A 17,593-nucleotide genomic window follows, 5' to 3' on the forward strand; every position below is an offset into this window, starting at 1 on the left:
CTGGCGGTGGGGTAGGAGCTCACATTAGGGGGTATGTAATGTAGATGGCGGCGGTGTAAGGGGCTCACATTAGGGGGTATGTAATGTAGGTGGCGACGGAGTAGGGGGATCACATTGGGGGGTTATACATTTAATGTAGGTGGCGACGGGGTCCGGGAGTGGCGGTTTAGGGGTTAAATACTTTATTAGGGATTGCGGCGGGGGATCGCGGTTGACAGGTAGATAGACATTGCGCATGCGTTAGGTGTTAGGTTTTATTTTGTAGCTAGTTTAGGGAGTTACGGGGCTCCAATAGACAGCGTAAGGCTTACTACGGCTGCATTTTGTGCCGAGGTGAAAATGGAGTAAGATTTCTCCATTTTCGCCACGTAAGTCCTTACGCTGTATATTGGATACCAAACTGCGCGGGTTTGGTGTACCCGTCTATGGCCCAAAAAACTACTGGCGAAGGCAGAAATATACGAGCGTAACTTCTAGGTTACACCGTATATAGGATACCAAACCCGCGCAAAATTCGGCGTCGCCGGCTTTTGCGGGCGACGCTGCATATCGGATCGGGCCCCTAATGTCGAATGTGTTTTCATTAGATCAGGAACTTGTATATTACTGCAGATTTCTTTCTGCTGCAAATGTTTTTTTTTTTCATGTCATTATTAAAGGGACACTAAACCCCCCCAAAAAAATTCCTGCAATCGCAATATCATTATATTATAATTTACTTTGTAATTTACTTGTATTTTCAAAGAACTACCATTTAGGTTAAATCCCATTCCGAAAATCAAAGAGTTTCCAAACCCATCGCTGGCTATACATTTCAATTCTCCAACCCTGACCGATAACCCAGGTTATCATAATGGCGGAGTATAGCCGCTATGCGCATGCGCGATATGCTAAATCGACGTCACTCACCAGCAGACCCGCTGTAATTGTGGTATCATGGAGGGGATATGCGCATGCGCAAATCTATAGATCGCAATACGCATGCGCATGGTGACAAAACAGTCACTTAATTATATGCACCCACTGTAATTGTGGTATCACGGAGGGGGATTTGCGCATGCGCAAATGGATGGATCGCAATACGCATGCGCATGGTGACGAAATAGTCACTTAATTATATGCAAAACATTGAGATCGGATTGGAAATTGATTTAGACAGTGCACGGCCCATTTTAGAAGGTTGTCTTGAACAACGTCATTTGAGAAAATAAAAAAATAATTTTATATGGCAGAGAAACATCGGTGGAATATAAAAGTAGGTAATTTCTAATATATGCATGTTTGGTAATTTACATTTGTGGTCACGGTGTAGACAAAAAAGAAAGTTTTGGAATCCTTTAATATTAGCACAAACAATTTAATACTTTTCAGAAATCTCAGATGATCACTCATTTTGTAAACTTTTACTGATTTTACCCCCTCTCCTTTAAACTTCAGCGAAAAACTTCCTATTTCTGTACTTTGGTTTCTATTAAAGTATTAGACTCACAAGCTCTATATTAAAGGGACAGTCTACTCCAGAATATTTATTGTTTAAAAAGATGGATAATCCCTTTATTACCCATTCCCCAGTTTTGCATAATCAACATAATTATATTAAAGGGACACTGAACCCAAATTTTTTCTTTTAACTTTCTTCCTATTAATTGTTCTTCATTCTCTTGCTATCTTTATTTTAAAAGCAAGAATGTAAGTATAGAAGCGGCTCATTTTTTATTCACAACCTGAGTTGTGCTTGGTGATTGGTGGCTAAATGCTGTCCAATTGTCTGGCTCCTTAGCTTAGATGCCTTCTTTTTCAAATAAAGATAGCAAAAGAATAAAGAAAAGTTGAAAACAAAAAATTTGGGTTTAGTATGCTTTTAATACACGTTTTACCTCTGTGATTACCTTGTATCTAAGCCTCTGCAGACTGCCCCCTTATTTCAGTTCTTTTTACAGACATGAATTTTAGCCAATCAGTGCTGACTCCTAGGTAACTCCACGGGCGTGAGCACAATGTATCTATATGGCACACATGAACTAATGCCCTACAGCTGTGAAAAACTGTGAAATGCATTCAGATAAGAGACGGCCTTCAAAGACTTAAAAATTAGCATATGAGCCTAACTAGGTTTAGCTTTCAACTAAGAATAACACGAGAACAAAGCAAATTTGATAATTAAAGTAAATTGGAAAGTTGTTTAAAATTGCATACCCTATCTTAATCATGACAGTTTAATTTTGGCTAGACTGTCCCTTTAAATATGAAGGAGGAGTAATTAAAGTTACACCAGTATAATGTTACAAAACAGTTTATAGTTGGTGTAAACCATTCAGCAGTATGAACACTTTACTCTGCTATTTTTTACTCCTCCAGGTCGTGCTCCAGAAACACAACAACTGAATTTGGAGAAGGTGGGAGTGAAAATAAAATCAGACACTGGAAAGATTATTGTTGATGCTTCAGAAGCAACATCGGTCCCACACATATTTGCAATTGGAGACATTTCAGAGGTGCTGACTGCTTTAGTGTATATCAAAAACTGCTTCAATCACTGTGCCTAGATTTATTATGTATTGTGTATAATTAATTTTAGCTGAATTAAGGATCAAAGTGTTAGTTTTTGTTCTTTCTGCTAAAGCAAGATCTGTGCCTGTGTGTGTACTGGTATAATGTCTAAATTGCATACAATGGTTTTGTGCAGCCTGTACCGCATTCATTCAGTCATGGAACCATTTTATGACTTCAAAAGAACCGACATAAACTCTGGTGCCCCCAGACAGCTTCAGGTTATACCAAACCCACTTTCCAGACCTTAAAATGCTTGCTTCATAGTAAAAGGGCATTGAGCAGTTAATCTATAAAACCTCACATTTTACAGTGTTCAGATTCCAATATTTATTGCCACAGAATGTGGTATAGCCAATCTCATACCAATACTAATCGGCACATTGACCCCTCACTTCTGTTATGAGGAGGAATTCCCATGAATAAGTTGGTTTGATCAAATAAAGCAACTCGGACACTATTGTTGTATCTGTAAGGATGTTTGTGTAATTAGTGGCTCTGGACAGAAAGCTTGGAGTGGCACTTTCACGCTTTTTATCTGTCACCTCAATCTTCTGCTTATTTTTGGAATGTCAAGATGCCATGTGTACTTCCTGCTGGAGTGACGACTACCAGCCGTGCTCCATAACTGTTGGTTAGAAATAGTTGCAGGGCTCAGACTGTTTGCAGGGGCCACTTTTCTTATACAACTCTCTTTTAAAGACTGGAGAATTGTATTTTTGTTCATAAGGTGGTAAGTACATTAATTAAACTTTGAGTGCATACAGCTAAATGTACAATTTAAAGTCTTGGGAATATTAGAAGCCTTGGCTATACAAGCAATTACTATAACATTTACAGATTTATCTGATAGTCATTGCCTCATTTTAACCTTTATTTATTGCAGCAACATACATTTTATTTCATGCATTTATGGTTTGCAGAACAAATGTTCTTATTTATTTTGTCCATGGACAAGGCCATCATAACATAATTATTCAACTAAAAGCTTCAGAATATCGTAGAATTTTTTATTCAAAATTATCTTCTGTACAGTAAGTATGTTTGTTTAGATGCTTAACCAGTTTGTGTAGCAACATTAACACGAGGAAGCATCAAAAACCCTTGGGAAAAAAAATAAAAAAGACCTAAAAAATTAAAAAATATATATATTTTGTGTGAAAAAATGTTTAAATGAACATCACATACCTAGTTATTCATTTCTTAGTGACTGTTAGGAACACTTCCCAAAGCTGTGTTAGCCCTGGTGAGCAAGCCTCCACGAATATGAAAAGAAAAGCCAGCTTTATTAAAGGGATATAAAACCCAATTTTTTTTCTTTCATGATTCAGATAGAGCATGCACTTTTAAGCAACGTTCTAATTTACTCCTATTATCAATTTTCCTTCATTTTCTTGGTATCTTTAATTAAAAAGCAGGAATGTAAGCTTAGGAGCTGGCCCATTTTTGGTTCAGAACTCTGGGTAGCGCTTGCTCATTGGTGGGTACATTTAGCCTACCTCTGCACAGGCTGTGTACACCAACACACACACACACAAAAGATTTAAAAACGTTTGAGGAGTGGGCAGGCCTTTTATTATCCGTTTTAGAACAGATTAGAATGTATTAAAGGATCACTAAATTCAGTAGCATTGCATAATTCACACATGCATTATGAAAATCAATAACACTTTGAATTTCAAAGGAGCAGATTTGTTTCCCCCTGACAATCTTCAAAGTTTTTTTTAATTTCCCTGTTTCCTGTATTATGTGACAGCTAATAGCCAATCACAGAATGATATACATATGTACTGTGAACTGGTGCCTCAGAAAGTGTGCACAATGTGATAATGAAGGTAAATTGGAATGTGAAAGTGTCTTAAAGGGACACGAAACCCCAAATTTTGTATTCAAATAGAACATGCAATTTTATACAACTTCCCAATTTTTACTTTTGTGGTGTTTTTTTTTTTAAATAAATTGAATTAAATGCTGGCTTTCTTTTGGATTAATAACATGAAGATATACTGTTTTTTCCCAGGGTCGCCCAGAACTTACACCTACTGCTATTGCTGCTGGAAAGCTCTTGGCTCGTCGTTTATTTGCTAACTCAAAAGAACTCATGGACTATGAGAGTGTGAGTAGAATAGGGGCTGTGATAACCATTATAAACTGGTGCCCCATCCCCCCCCCCGCTAAGAATTCACCACACTGTAGTTGGACATTTCGTAATGAAATTACTCTTGGTTTGTTGTAATGTTTCACTGGAATGCCAGGAGGATCTTTACTGAGGAAGCCACACTCTGGAGAGTTTAGTTTTGTATTTACTTTTATACACTTCTATTTTAACTGCATAATAGCAAATGTGTTTTATTTATTTTTTATTTAAATTCATATTTCTTTTATTGAGGTTTTTGTAAATACATCATGCAATATAGTGTTCGTACATAGTAATAGTCAAAATAACAAAAAATAAACAACTAGTTAGATATATAGAAACCTCATTTTTCTGATAGCAAATGATCTTCCTGCCTCTAAGCGCGTCACTTTTGGACCTAATCAGTATTTTAATGTCCAGAAAGGAAGATTAGCGGTTGACATGGCTACTCATTGGCCTTAGTAGTACATATATTAATATTACAGAGCAACTAATATTTTATGACTTTTCTAGCTTACATAAAAACAAAAAGTTTAATTTGGCAATAGCATATATATTCATTGGTATAAGTAAATAAAATACTTTATATTGATATAGTAATAAGTATAAATGAGTGATGAGTGATTACAGCCTTATGTGCAGTAGCTACAATAAATTGTATGATGAAAACCCCTAGTATCATATAGGATCGAAGTGGTTGTGGCATGTTAAAGGATTCCTCAAGTGGAACTGATCTAATTTCTGTTGGGAACCTGTATAAGGAGGGTGTAACGCATACCACTATGGTGTCCCAATCTAGTTTGAGACCTAGAGTTTTCGTTTAACTCCACACTAGTAGATGCCCCTACTTTTAGATATATCCATTAATTATCCCTAGTAGCCAGAGTTTAAAGCTGGTATATAATTTGTGTCCAATCCCCACTCATGTGGCTATGTCTACTCGGCTCGGAGAGGATGCAGTCTACCAGCTAGCTAGTACATTATTTAGATAGACTTTAATATGATATGAAGATTTGTTATGCCCACATATAGATAAGGATAGAAACAAAAGCAGAGTACAACACAATCCTAGATAATTTAGGAACATATGGAGCTGACAGGTTATAAGTCAAGAAGAAAACATCAGACAAACTAATCATCCAAAATGATATAACAGTGTAAAACATAGGCCAATAATGTTACAAGGTGATGAGACTACTGGTAAGTGAAATAGAGCTGCTTACTCCAACTTCCATCTAATTTTGAAGCCACTACACTAAATATTCAGAGTGGGGATAGAATTAATCTCAAGATATCCCTAACTCGGTTTACAAAGAGCCCACACCTATTTTCAGAAATGGTAGAAAGATCCTGTACATTTCGTTACAATGCTGGACCCCCGCAATGGCATATATGCTAGAAGCTGAAGTCTGACCATTTTGTGCCATCCATTGATGAAGCAGCTTGAATAATCTACTCGCCGAGTCAGACCTGGAGTCCAAAATCACAGCTTCAGACGTTCCGGCAGGCGTTATGATGTGGTCTATGTGACACAGGTTTTTTCCATTCCGATGACATTGACTTGCTTGATCTGCCGTGTGTGGAGTAGTCCTTGGCAATGGGTGAAACCAAGCAAGCCCCGGGGAGCCTGCCGCACACACCTGGTACCCACTGGATTCGGAAGCATACTGACTTGCGTCCTAACTAGATGGAGCCGGACCTGTCTCTAAGGGACTCGTAGTCTCCAGGAAGACCTCATTCAATGCAAGTTGCTGGTTGCCTTGCTCCAGAGGTGCAGGCTTTAAGAGAGCCGTGAGTTGACTAATGACGTATCGATCTGCCTCTCAAGGTTTTTCAGGAGGATCTGCACTTTTATGTGCAGTTCATAGTTAGCCTCCATCTCTATTTGGTGTATGCTGCTAGCTTTGGTTGACGGTTATGGAGGTTTTCATAGGGGTAGAATAGCACAATAGGCTGTAATCTTAGCAAGATAGTAGATCAGATTTATGAACAGAACCAGAGCTGTTCTTACCCAGAGGACCATGGGGTGTGTTGAGCGCAAAGGAGAAGGCCGTCTCCTAAGTGCGTAACAGGCTGAATCAGGACCCAGGTTATAATAACTGGAACACTCTTGATATTACTGAAGTCAGCAGATTATGATATAGTGGAGTCTTCCCAAGTACAAATTATGATAAGAAGAATCTTTTAGGATATTTGACGGATTATCCAGACGATCCTGGGCGCTTCATAATTTGCGACTCATCATAGCCACGCCCCCCAAATGTGTTTTAATTTTATAATACATTTGGTGTAGTAATATTTAAATTGCTTAAAATACATAATATAGTATTTTACAGTATAATACATACATATAACACAATATATACTCATGTTTATTATTCATGTACTAGTTTCACTATTGTATTTTAACAAGAGAGTTTGAGTTTCAGTTGACACAAATAAATTGTATTGTCATTCAATACAGTCTCTGCATATGGTAATGATTTTAAATATTACCCCAGTGGCAGAGAACCCTCTCCTCCCACAGTGAGGTATAGTAAAATGCTTTTTTGGCAAGACTGCAGTGTTTTCATTCTAATAGTAGTGAGAATCCACAAAACCCATTTTGATATATGGGGATTACATCACCTGGTCACAAGGAGGAGGCAAAGACACCCCAACCAGAGCACTTAACTATCCCTCCTACTTCCCTCTCCCTCCCAGTAGTTCTTTGCCTAGTTTAGGAGGTAGGCAGAAATAGATGTGCTCTACAAAAGATTTTTAGAAGCAAGCCCTCAATGGATAGTTCCTAGAAAAGAGGGTAGTGTAGTCATTGCAGTCCCTTTTTATCTCACTGTTTGAATACAGGACTAAGCAGACCTGGAGTCTCAGGTAAGTTTCCTAGCCACCTCCTGGTATTCAAAATGCTATACTCCTGTCTGTCACAATGTGGGATGACCTAAGTGCTGTGATCACCGGATCGGCAGCACATGGGTAAGTACTTTGTTTCCTATGGCCCTCCATACAGGCTAGTTGCCTTTAGTATGTTAGATGGGTGGCTTTATACTTTTCTATGGACACTTATGGTCATTCCTCCTCACAGTCGGCATAACAAAGGGGGTTTTAGTGACTGGGGGCTGACTTAAGGGCTATGTTAATGTCTTTTTTTTTTATAGTGACTCCATTCACTCTTGGCTCTCTGTTTGGCGTCTCTAGGTGTACAGGCGACATTACATGACTGTCACGACTGGGATGAGTTCATTACTTTTTCCTGCCATGAGTCACTGTCAGCTTGAGCTCTGCCTTCTTCCTCCCATGCTCTGGTACAGACTTGGCAGCGTTCAGACGGTCAGATCGCAAGTGTCTACAGACAATATATGGCGTGGTAAGACTCGCCTTAAAGGGACACTGAACTCAATTTTTTTTTTCTTTCGTGGTTCAAATAGAGCATGACATTTTAAGCAACTTTATAATTTACTCCTATTATCAAATTTTCTTCATTCTCTTGGTATCTTTATTTGAAATGCCGGCCCATTTTTGGTGAACAACCTGGGTTGTTCTTGCTGATTTGTGGATAAATTCATCCACTAATAAAAAAGTGCTGTCCAGAGGGCTGAACCAAAAAAAAACCTTAGATGCCTTCTTTTTCAAATAAAGATAGCAAGAGAACGATAATAGGAGTAAATTAGTGAATTACGAAAGAAAACATTTGGGTTCAGTTTAACTGAAGCACTAGAGGCGATGCTAAGAGGTACAGAAGTAGTTACCGGCACTGCACTTAGAAAGTGGTAACCCTATTCTCAGTGTGTGTTATTATTTATTTTTCTCTAAGAGGCTGTTTTTTCTCTACTGCTATAGTGACCTAGCTGGGGTGAGATGGATCAACTGGGAACTAGTGAGCATTCTGAAGGAGAGACATCTAAGATGGTTATTAATGCAAATATATGTTTGTTGGGCAAAGTGAACATAGTGTGTCCACCAGCTCAGCTGTGCAGTTCCTGCTTAACGCCTGTTTTGCAGTCTCATTCTGCAGTTCACTCAAGATTCTGTAGCCTCCCCTGGCCCAATGCCGTTGACTCAAATGGCGGGCCCTACCAGTATGGATACAGCAGTATGCCCTTCTGACTCTCCTCTACATTATTAATTGGTAAACCCTAACTCCCAAAACAGTGTGCTATGAAGGCCTGCCTCTGTACCTCAGGGTGGCATGGCCTCATTGCCCCCAGATTTCACTACTCAACTGCAGTTGGCAGTATCAGCGGTTTTGGGAGATTTTCCACCTGTTGGTAAGCGCAAGAGGGAGGTTAAGCATTGTTCCTCTGAATCTAAACCTACTTTCCCAAAGGTGGATGGAGCTATCTCTTCCTTAGCTAAGAGAACCACCAGTCCGCTAGAGGACATTACTTCTGTGAAGGACCCAATGAACAGGAAACTAGAGGGATATCTGATGAGGGCCTTTGTTCAAGGCCTTTCCCAACTGGTATCGCTGCTGTGGCAGAAGCTGCTGCCTTTTGGTGTTTAGTCCTTATTTTAATTGATTACAGTGGAATCTCCCTTGGAGGAGATTTAGAACCGTATCCAGGCAAGATTTAGGACCGTATCAAGACGGCTAACGCGTTAATTTGTGATGCAATTATTCAAATTGTACGTAAGAATACTAGTCTTGCCGTATTAGCCAGGAGGGCTCTCTGGCTGAAGTCCTGGTCAGCAGATAGGATTTCTAAAAAATAAAAAGGCTAGACAAAAGGGTAGAACAGTGGTTGCTTTTGATCCTTTTATCAGAATAAGCCACAGAGAAACTCTTCTTCAAACAAACCCGAATCATCCAGAGGTACCTGGAAACTTAACCCAGTGTGGAACAAAGGCATGCAGACCAAGAAGTCTGTTCCTAACCCTAAATCCACATGAAGGGGCAGCCCCTGAACCGGAGTTAGCTCTGGGAGGGTTTGGGCCAAATCTATCCAGGATCCTTGGGTACAGGAGATTGTCTCCCAGGGCTACAGGATAGATTTCCGGTCTCAGCCTCCAAGAGGCAGGTTTCTCTTGCCCTGAGTGTCATAAAGGCCAGAAAAGAAGATGGCCTTTCTTCTGTGTGTTTCGGACCTTCAAGCAATGGAGGTGATTGTTCCATTTCCTCCAGAAGAGTTGAGCAAGGGTTTTTTCTCAAACCTTTTCATTAAAGGAATAGTCTAGTCAAAATTAAACTTTCATGATTCAGATAGGGCAGACAATTTTAAGCAACTTTCTAATTTACTCCTATTATCAATTTTCTTCGCTCTCCTGGTATCTTTATTTGAAAAAGCAAGAATGTAAGCATAGGAGTCGGCCCATTTTTGGTTCAGCACCTGTGTAGCGCTTGTTGATTGGTGTCTATATTTAGACACCAATCGGAAAGTGCTACCTAGGTGCTGAACCAAAAATGGGCCGTCTTGCTTACATTCAAATAAGGATACCAAGAGAACGAAGAAAAATTGATAATAGGAGTAAACAAGAAAGTTGCTTAAAATTGCCTGCCCTATCTGAATCATGAAAGTTTCATTTTGACTAGACTGTTCCTTTAATGAAAAGGTTTGAGAAAAAACCCTTGCTCAACTCTTCTGGAGGAACTGGAACAATCACCTCCATTGCTTGAAGATCCAAAACACACCAAAGAAAGGCCATATTCTTTTCTGGCCCTTGTGACATGCTCTATCTGAACCATGAAAGTTTAATTTTGACTAGACTATTCCTTTAATCAAAAGAAGGAAAGAACTTTTCACCCTATTCTGGATCTAAAAATCTGTAAACCAGTTCTTGTCTTTCAGGGACAATACATGACTACGGTGGATTTGAAGGATATGTACCTACACATTCCTATCCACTACCACTTCACGGTTCTTCCTTTTGGCTTGGCCACAGCCCCAATAATTTTTACGAAAGTATCGGGCGCTCTACTAGCAGTGGTCAGGTTATGGGGTATCGCTGTGGCCCCTTACTTGGACGATATCTTGGTTCAAGCTCAATCTTCTCAATTAGCAACATCTCTAATTGTGGTGTCTTGTGGAAGGTAAATCTAGAAAAGAGTTCTGTTGTACTTTGCACAAGAGTGAGTTTTCTTGGAGTGATTATAGATTCCATGGTTGTGAAAAAAATTCTCACAGATCAGCGCAAGGTCAAGCTCCCATATGCTTGTCAATGTCTTAAGTCCACCCCACATTTTTCCATTGATCAGTGCATGGAGCTAGTGGGACTTATGGTGGCAGCATTGGATGCAATGCTGTTTGATTGCTTTCATTTGCAACCTCTCCAATTGCGCATGCTAAGACAATGGAGACCACTTAGACCTGGCACAAGTGATACAACTAGATCCTGTCACCATCCGTCCTGGGATATAACCATGGATGCGAGCCTGTCACATTGGGAGCTTTGTGGGGCTCTCAGTAAGCACAGGAGTTATGTCCCATCAGGAGGTGTCTCTTCCCATAAACATTCTGGAGCTCAGAGCCATCTTCAATCCCTGCTAGCTTGTCCTCAGTTGATTTCTGCCCGTTTTATTCGATTCAGTCTGATAATGTCACAGCAATGGCATATGTTAAACATAAGGGGGGACCCACAGCTCGCTAGCGATGAGAGAAGTGTCTTGCATTCTTTCTTGGGCAGAGAGTCATCATTGTTTTCTTTCAGCGATTCACATTCAGTGAATATAGAACTGGGAAGTAGACTATCTTTAGTCGACAGACTCTTCACTCCGGGGAATAGTCTCTCAATTCGGAAGTGTTCAATCAAATTGTTCTGCAGTGGGGAATTTCAGAGATAGATCTCATAGTATCGCATTTCAACTTCAGAGGTACGGGTTTCGTATGAGGGATCCCCAAGCGGAATGTAGTGGACACTTTGGCGGTTCCATGCACCTATAGTTTTGTTTACCTGTTCCCACCGATAGTACTTCTTCCTCGATTTGTTGTAAGTATCAAGCAGGCGAGAGTGTCTGCAATCCAAATAGGTCTTGCGTGGCCTTGCAGGACTTAGTATACAGACTTTATCAGGATGTTGTGTGCTACTCTGAGACGTCTTTCTCCGAGAAAGGACCTTCTGACTCAGGGTCCTTTTTTTTTTTATCAAAATCTAGATTCTCTGAGGCTGACTGTGTGGAAATTGAACATCTGATCTTAGCTCAGAGGTTTTTCTGAGGTTGTGATCGATACTCTTGTTTGATGCGCACACACTAGCACACCCTTTTTTTCAGATAAAATGGTGTTTTGAAATTGCGCATACTGACAGTTATTGCTTATCTAGGCTGCATTTGCTTAGCGCTTTAACATCAATGCAACACTACATAAAGGGGACATATTTTTTATTTTCTTCAAAAAGCTTACCTTAAAGGGACAGTCTACTCAAAACTAAACTTTCATGATTCAGATAGGGCATGCAATTTTAAACAACTTTCCAATTTACTTTTATCATTAAATTTGCTTTGTTCCCTTGGTGGTATTTTTGAAAAGCTAAACCTAGCTAGGCTCAAACTGATTTCTAAACAGTTGAAAACCGCCTCCTAGCTCAGAGCATTTTGAAAGTTTTTCACAGTTAGACTGTGCTAGTTCACATGTGTCATATAGATAACATTGTGCTCACTCCCGTGAAGTTATTTAGGAGTCTTCCCTGATTGACTACACTGCATGTCTGTCAAGGGCACTTAGATAAGGAGGCTGTCTGCAAAGGCTTAGATACAAGGTAATCACAGAGGTAAAAAGTATATTAATATAACTGTGTTGGTTATGCAAAAACGGGGAATGGGTAATAAAGGGATTACCTATCTTTTTAAATAAGAAAAATGTTGGTGTAGACTGTCACTTTAAGGGGTTAATAACAGTAAATATTGCATCTATTTTTTTTACTGAATTTTTTTGCCATAATGGAGCAGCCCCAACCTGTCCCTAAATTTACCATAGGAACCAGTCGGAGTCTGCTGAACACCATTCTACCAAAGCGAAGTGTGCTTATTGTAAAACTGAAGTAGCTTCTTCAGCTCATTTATGTGACTCATGCTTAGATATTTTTTTATTGCATAACAATCAATCTAATGATGTGTACTAATGCATCTCCTGTCTGCTCCTTACAGATTGAGGCAGGTGGCATACCTCCAGCATTGGAAAAAAAAAATTTCTTCTGCTATTACGAAGGCCCTGGTTGCATTACCGAGAAAGGTCAGTTCAAAGTTTACCGTTTCTTCTTAAACGGGAAGAGTTCACAGCTGCATTCATTACTTTTGGGAATTCAGAACCTGGCCCCCAGGAGGAGACAAAGACACCCCAGCCAAAGGTTTAAATACCTCCCCCACTTCCCTCATCCCCCAGTCATTCTTTGCCTTTCATCATAGGTGGGTTTACAGCAGAGGGTCCGGGATCCAGTTGCACCTTCGGGTGCTGGTTGCACTCTTCCTAGACCTGTTAAGATGTCTCCTTGGCCTCTTTGGTCTGTATCTCTTTCAAGAGTCCAATGTCCAGGGACATTGGGACATGGGAGTGCACTGCAGGGTGCACTCCTCCATATGAGATCACTGGATGGTCTTCAGGGAGCTAGAACATCGACCGTACCGGGGGTCTGACTTTTGGCCATATCTTTTGTCTGAGATTTCGGAGTCCGAATCTATATCGGTCCTAAGTGAAACCAGCTGCAGCTATTTGCACCTTAATTGTGTGTTCGCAAGCTGTTTTAAATTCAGTATCAAGCCTTTGGGTTCTGCAACTTCCGCTTGTCCCTTCAGGGACGATTTGGTATCTGTCTGAGGGTTAGTTTTGCTGTCTCTCAGTCGAGATCTTATGGTTGTTGTCAGCGATAGCTATTGCACCTTGATGTGAGCTCGCAGTTGTTGTTGTTTTCAACTGAGCTGTCGGTATCTTATCAATGGTTTTTAACATTTTTTTCTCTTTCGCCAAGCCTTTGGCTGGGAAAGTGGTTTCTTTACGTTTAGTCAGGAATAAGTGAAGAGCGCCAAAAGATTGATAGTGCAATTATATATTTATGTATAAAAGTATATAAAAAGGGGGTTATACAAAACAATACATATTGGAATCAATATGTGAATATAAAAAACAATGATTAAAAACAGACTCTAAGGTACACCTTAAAAGTACAATAAGCGTCTCTAGTCTCTTGTTAATTAATGGAAAAAGTCACATCAAAATGGTGTCCAATGTTGTTGTATTCCAATAGGTGATGGTGAAAAATCCCAAAATTTAAATTTTAAAAAATAAAAATTCTTTAAAAAAATATAAAAATAGAATTATATTAAAATATGATCATATAAAAAGTGACAAATATGTGAAAATTAAACACGTGAAAAAATGTATGAAAAAATGTGTGAAAAAAATATATAAATCAAAAAGTGGAAATAAAGGGAAAAGTATATGGAGAGGCTTGTATAAACAGGTGTAACAACTGTGATGGACGATATTAGAACATAGATTCTAAAAAGGATATTGTTGTCTTTACATGGAATCCCTCTGTGATGTAGTGGATCTTCTAAAGTGTTGATTCGAAGTGTCTTGCTAGTGACCTGTGAAAATATATCACAATAGTGCAATATAGTGCAAGACACTTCGAATCAACACTTTAGAAGATCCACTACACGTGTCTAATTTTCATCATTTTTTTCACGTTTTTTGACACATTTGTCACTTTTTATATGATCATATTTGAATTTAATTCTATTTTTATATTTTTTTAAAGAATTTTTATTTTTAAATTTTAATTTTGGGATTTTTCGCCATCACCTATTGGAATACAGCAACATTGGAATACACTAACATATGGACACCATTTTGATGTGACTTTTTCCATTAATTAACAAGGGACTAGAGACGCTTATTATACTTTTAAGGTTCACCTTAGAGTCTGTTTTTAATCATTGTTTTTTATATTCACATATTGATTCCAATATGTATTGTTCTGTATAACCCCCTTTTTATATACTTTTATACATAAATATATAATTGTACTATCAATCTTTTGGCGCTCTTCACTTATTCCTGATTATACTATCCCCTTTAGGTGAGCTATAACACCTATGTGTAGAGCGACTTAAGCATTGCCCCAAGCGCTTATTCTCATATCACACTTGCATTACTGGTTTCTTTACGTTTACCCTCCTTCAGGGGAGGTGTTGCATTTTCCTTGATGCCTCATAGCTCTTTCTCTTCTCATTTTCCAGGGGTTCTGCCCTCATTTGCGTGCAAGAGGTCATGGGGCTGGGTTCTGGTGCTGGGACGCTGTAGTTCAGTGTCTTATCTCTCTTGTTGGCAGAGGTCCTTCTTTGGAAGGGAGCTGTGTTGGGGTTCTGGATCCCGAGCATGCTGTCTTCTATCTCGACAAGCTAATTCAAATATTGGTCAGAATTGTTCTTCCATTGTGCTTCCAGTTGCTGCAGGTCTAAGTGGCCTGAGGGTTATCTCCCTGCCTAGTAGCTGGAGGATTGACGTTGACTCCTGCTGTGGCAGCTCTCTATGCTCATTCCTGCCTTGGTGGGGGGTCATGGTGTCGTCCCTCCACTGGTTGCATATGCTGCTGGTGTTGGATGTTCTTCTATGGTCTGGTTTCCTAAACGAGAGTTGTCATCAGGCATTTTTATGCGTTCTCTGTGGAATGGTGTCCCATAATGGCTTAGGGTCAGCTTTGCTGTCTTGAGGCTGGAGTTTGCGAGTTTCTGTTCGAAGGTGGCTATGTGTTTTCAAGAGAGAGTCTTTTCTCTGCTGGGATAATCATCCTTGTCTGCAGGTTCCAAATTTTTTTCGGTTTATATGAGTTTCCTGCATATGTTTGACTAGTTTAGCTACTGTGTCTGCTAGACTAGGGTACAGTGGGGAGCTTGTGGCTTCCTTGTAGCACCATGAGGCATATGGTGTTGTGTCAGGGATCTGAGGATACACCTGTTTTTTTTTCATGATCACTCTTTCTAGGTGTAGTGTTGATCCCTGGTTCTTCTCCTTCTAGGGAGTTCTTCCCTGGGCGGTTGTCTTTAGCAACTTTGGGTTTACCTTAGTTGTTTTGAGGTTTCTTCCTTCGTTGGTGGTCCTTTAGATATCTTATGGGTCCTCCGTTTTCCCCCTCGGGGGTAGGTGAAGGTTCTTTTTCAGGTCAAAGGTTAGTTCTGTGTAGTCTGAACGTCCGCGGGACTTGGCTCCTTGGGGTTTTTTGTGCTCAATGAATCTAGGGATCTAAGTGGTCTCTAGCTCGGCCTTGTAGGTTATTTAACTGATGGGCAGTTACTGGGTCCTTTCAGGTTTTTAACCCCTTGTTCTAAGTATAACCATTTTTTTTTGTAGGGTGCTGGGTTTTTTCAGGCTGTGGTGCCCTTTGAAGCTTCTGTACCCGCCCTTTTGTTTGCATTCAGTGTCCTCTATAGCTTGGGTATTGTTTTCCCAAAAGTAATGAATGCAGCTGTGGACTCTTCCCATTTAAGACGAAAAACTTAAATTATGCTTACCTGATCATTTTCTTTTCTTCTGACGGGAAGAGTCCACAGCTCCCCGCCCGTGTTTTATCTATGAGGCGGCGGTATTTCGTTTTTTGTTCTTTGGGCACTTTTTTTTCACCCTGATATTTCTCTTACTGTTCATTGTTCCCTTGGCAGAATGACTGGGGGAGGAGGTATTTAAGCTTTTGGCTGGGGTGTCTTTGCCTCCTCCTGGTGGCCAGGTTCTAAATTCCCAAAAGTAATGAATGCAGCTGTGGACTCTTCCCGTCAGAAGAAAAAAAAATTACCAGGTAAGCATAATTTAAGTTTTTACGAGTAATAGTCCTGACCTACAGCATACTGAAGTATCTTCGAACGATGAGGATTCCTCTCACATTGAGGCTCCCTCATCTGACGTAGAACCTTTCCTATTTATTTAAAATTTAACATATTTGTTCTCTTTTGAAGGAAGTCTTAGTCAAGTTTAGAAGTTAAGGAATCTAAACCTTCTGAGGATAAACTCTGTAATTGTTTAAATTCAGTATATAGAATCTTATACCTGATGCTGTCTCTGACATGATTGCTAAGGAATGGTCTAAACCGGGTGGCTTTTTTAATCCTTCTACAAGGTTTAACCCCTTAATGACCAGACCATTTTTCAATTTTCTTACCCTTAATGACAATGGCTATTTTTACATTTCTGCAGTGTTTGCGTTTAGCTGTAATTTTCCTCTTACTCGTTTACTGTACCCACACATATTATATACCGTTTTTTTTCGTCATTAAATGGACTTTCTAAAGATACCATTATTTTCATCATATCTTATAATTTACTAAAAAAAATGATAAAATATGAGGAAAAAATGGAAAAAAACACACTTTTTCTAACTTTGACCCCCAAAATCTGTTACACATCTACAATCACCAAAAAACACCCATGCTAAATAGTTTATAAATTTTGTCCAGAGTTTAGAAATACCCAATGTTTACACTTTCTTTGCTTTTTTTGCAATTTATGGGGCAATAAATACAAGTAGCACTTTACTATTTCCAAACCACTTTTTTTCAAAATTATCGCTAGTTACTTTGGAACCCTGATATCTGTCAAGAATACCTGAATATCCCTTGACATGTATATATTTTGTTTTAGAAGACATCCCAAAGTATTGATCTAGGCCCATTTTGGTATATTTCATGCCACCATTTCACCGCCAAATGCGATAAAAAAAAAAAAGAAAAAGTTCACTTTTTCACAAATTTTGTCACAAACTTTAGGGTTCCCACTGAAATTATTTACAAACAGCTTCTGCAATTATGGCACAAATGGTTGTAAATGCTTCTCTGGGATCCCCTTTTTCAGAAATAACAGACTTATATGGCTTTGTGGTTGCTTTTTGGTAATTAGAAGGCCGCTAAATGCTGCTGCGCACCACACGTGAATTATGCCCAGCAGTGAAGGGGTTAAATTAAGTAGCTTGTAGGGAGCTTGCAGGGTT

General features: G+C 39.4%; 1 protein-coding gene across 1 annotated transcript in view; it reads left to right on the forward strand.

Moving 5' to 3' along the window:
- Positions 1-17,593, forward strand: part of TXNRD2 (thioredoxin reductase 2) — a 566,113-nt gene that overhangs the window by 473,599 nt on the left and 74,921 nt on the right. Inside the window, 2 exon segments of the mRNA XM_053701924.1 lie at positions 2,359-2,495; positions 4,571-4,666. Of these exon segments, the coding sequence (XP_053557899.1) occupies positions 2,359-2,495; positions 4,571-4,666 (233 nt within the window).

Source organism: Bombina bombina, chromosome 2 (assembly GCF_027579735.1).
Source record: "Bombina bombina isolate aBomBom1 chromosome 2, aBomBom1.pri, whole genome shotgun sequence".
Taxonomy (NCBI): Eukaryota; Metazoa; Chordata; class Amphibia; order Anura; family Bombinatoridae; genus Bombina; species Bombina bombina.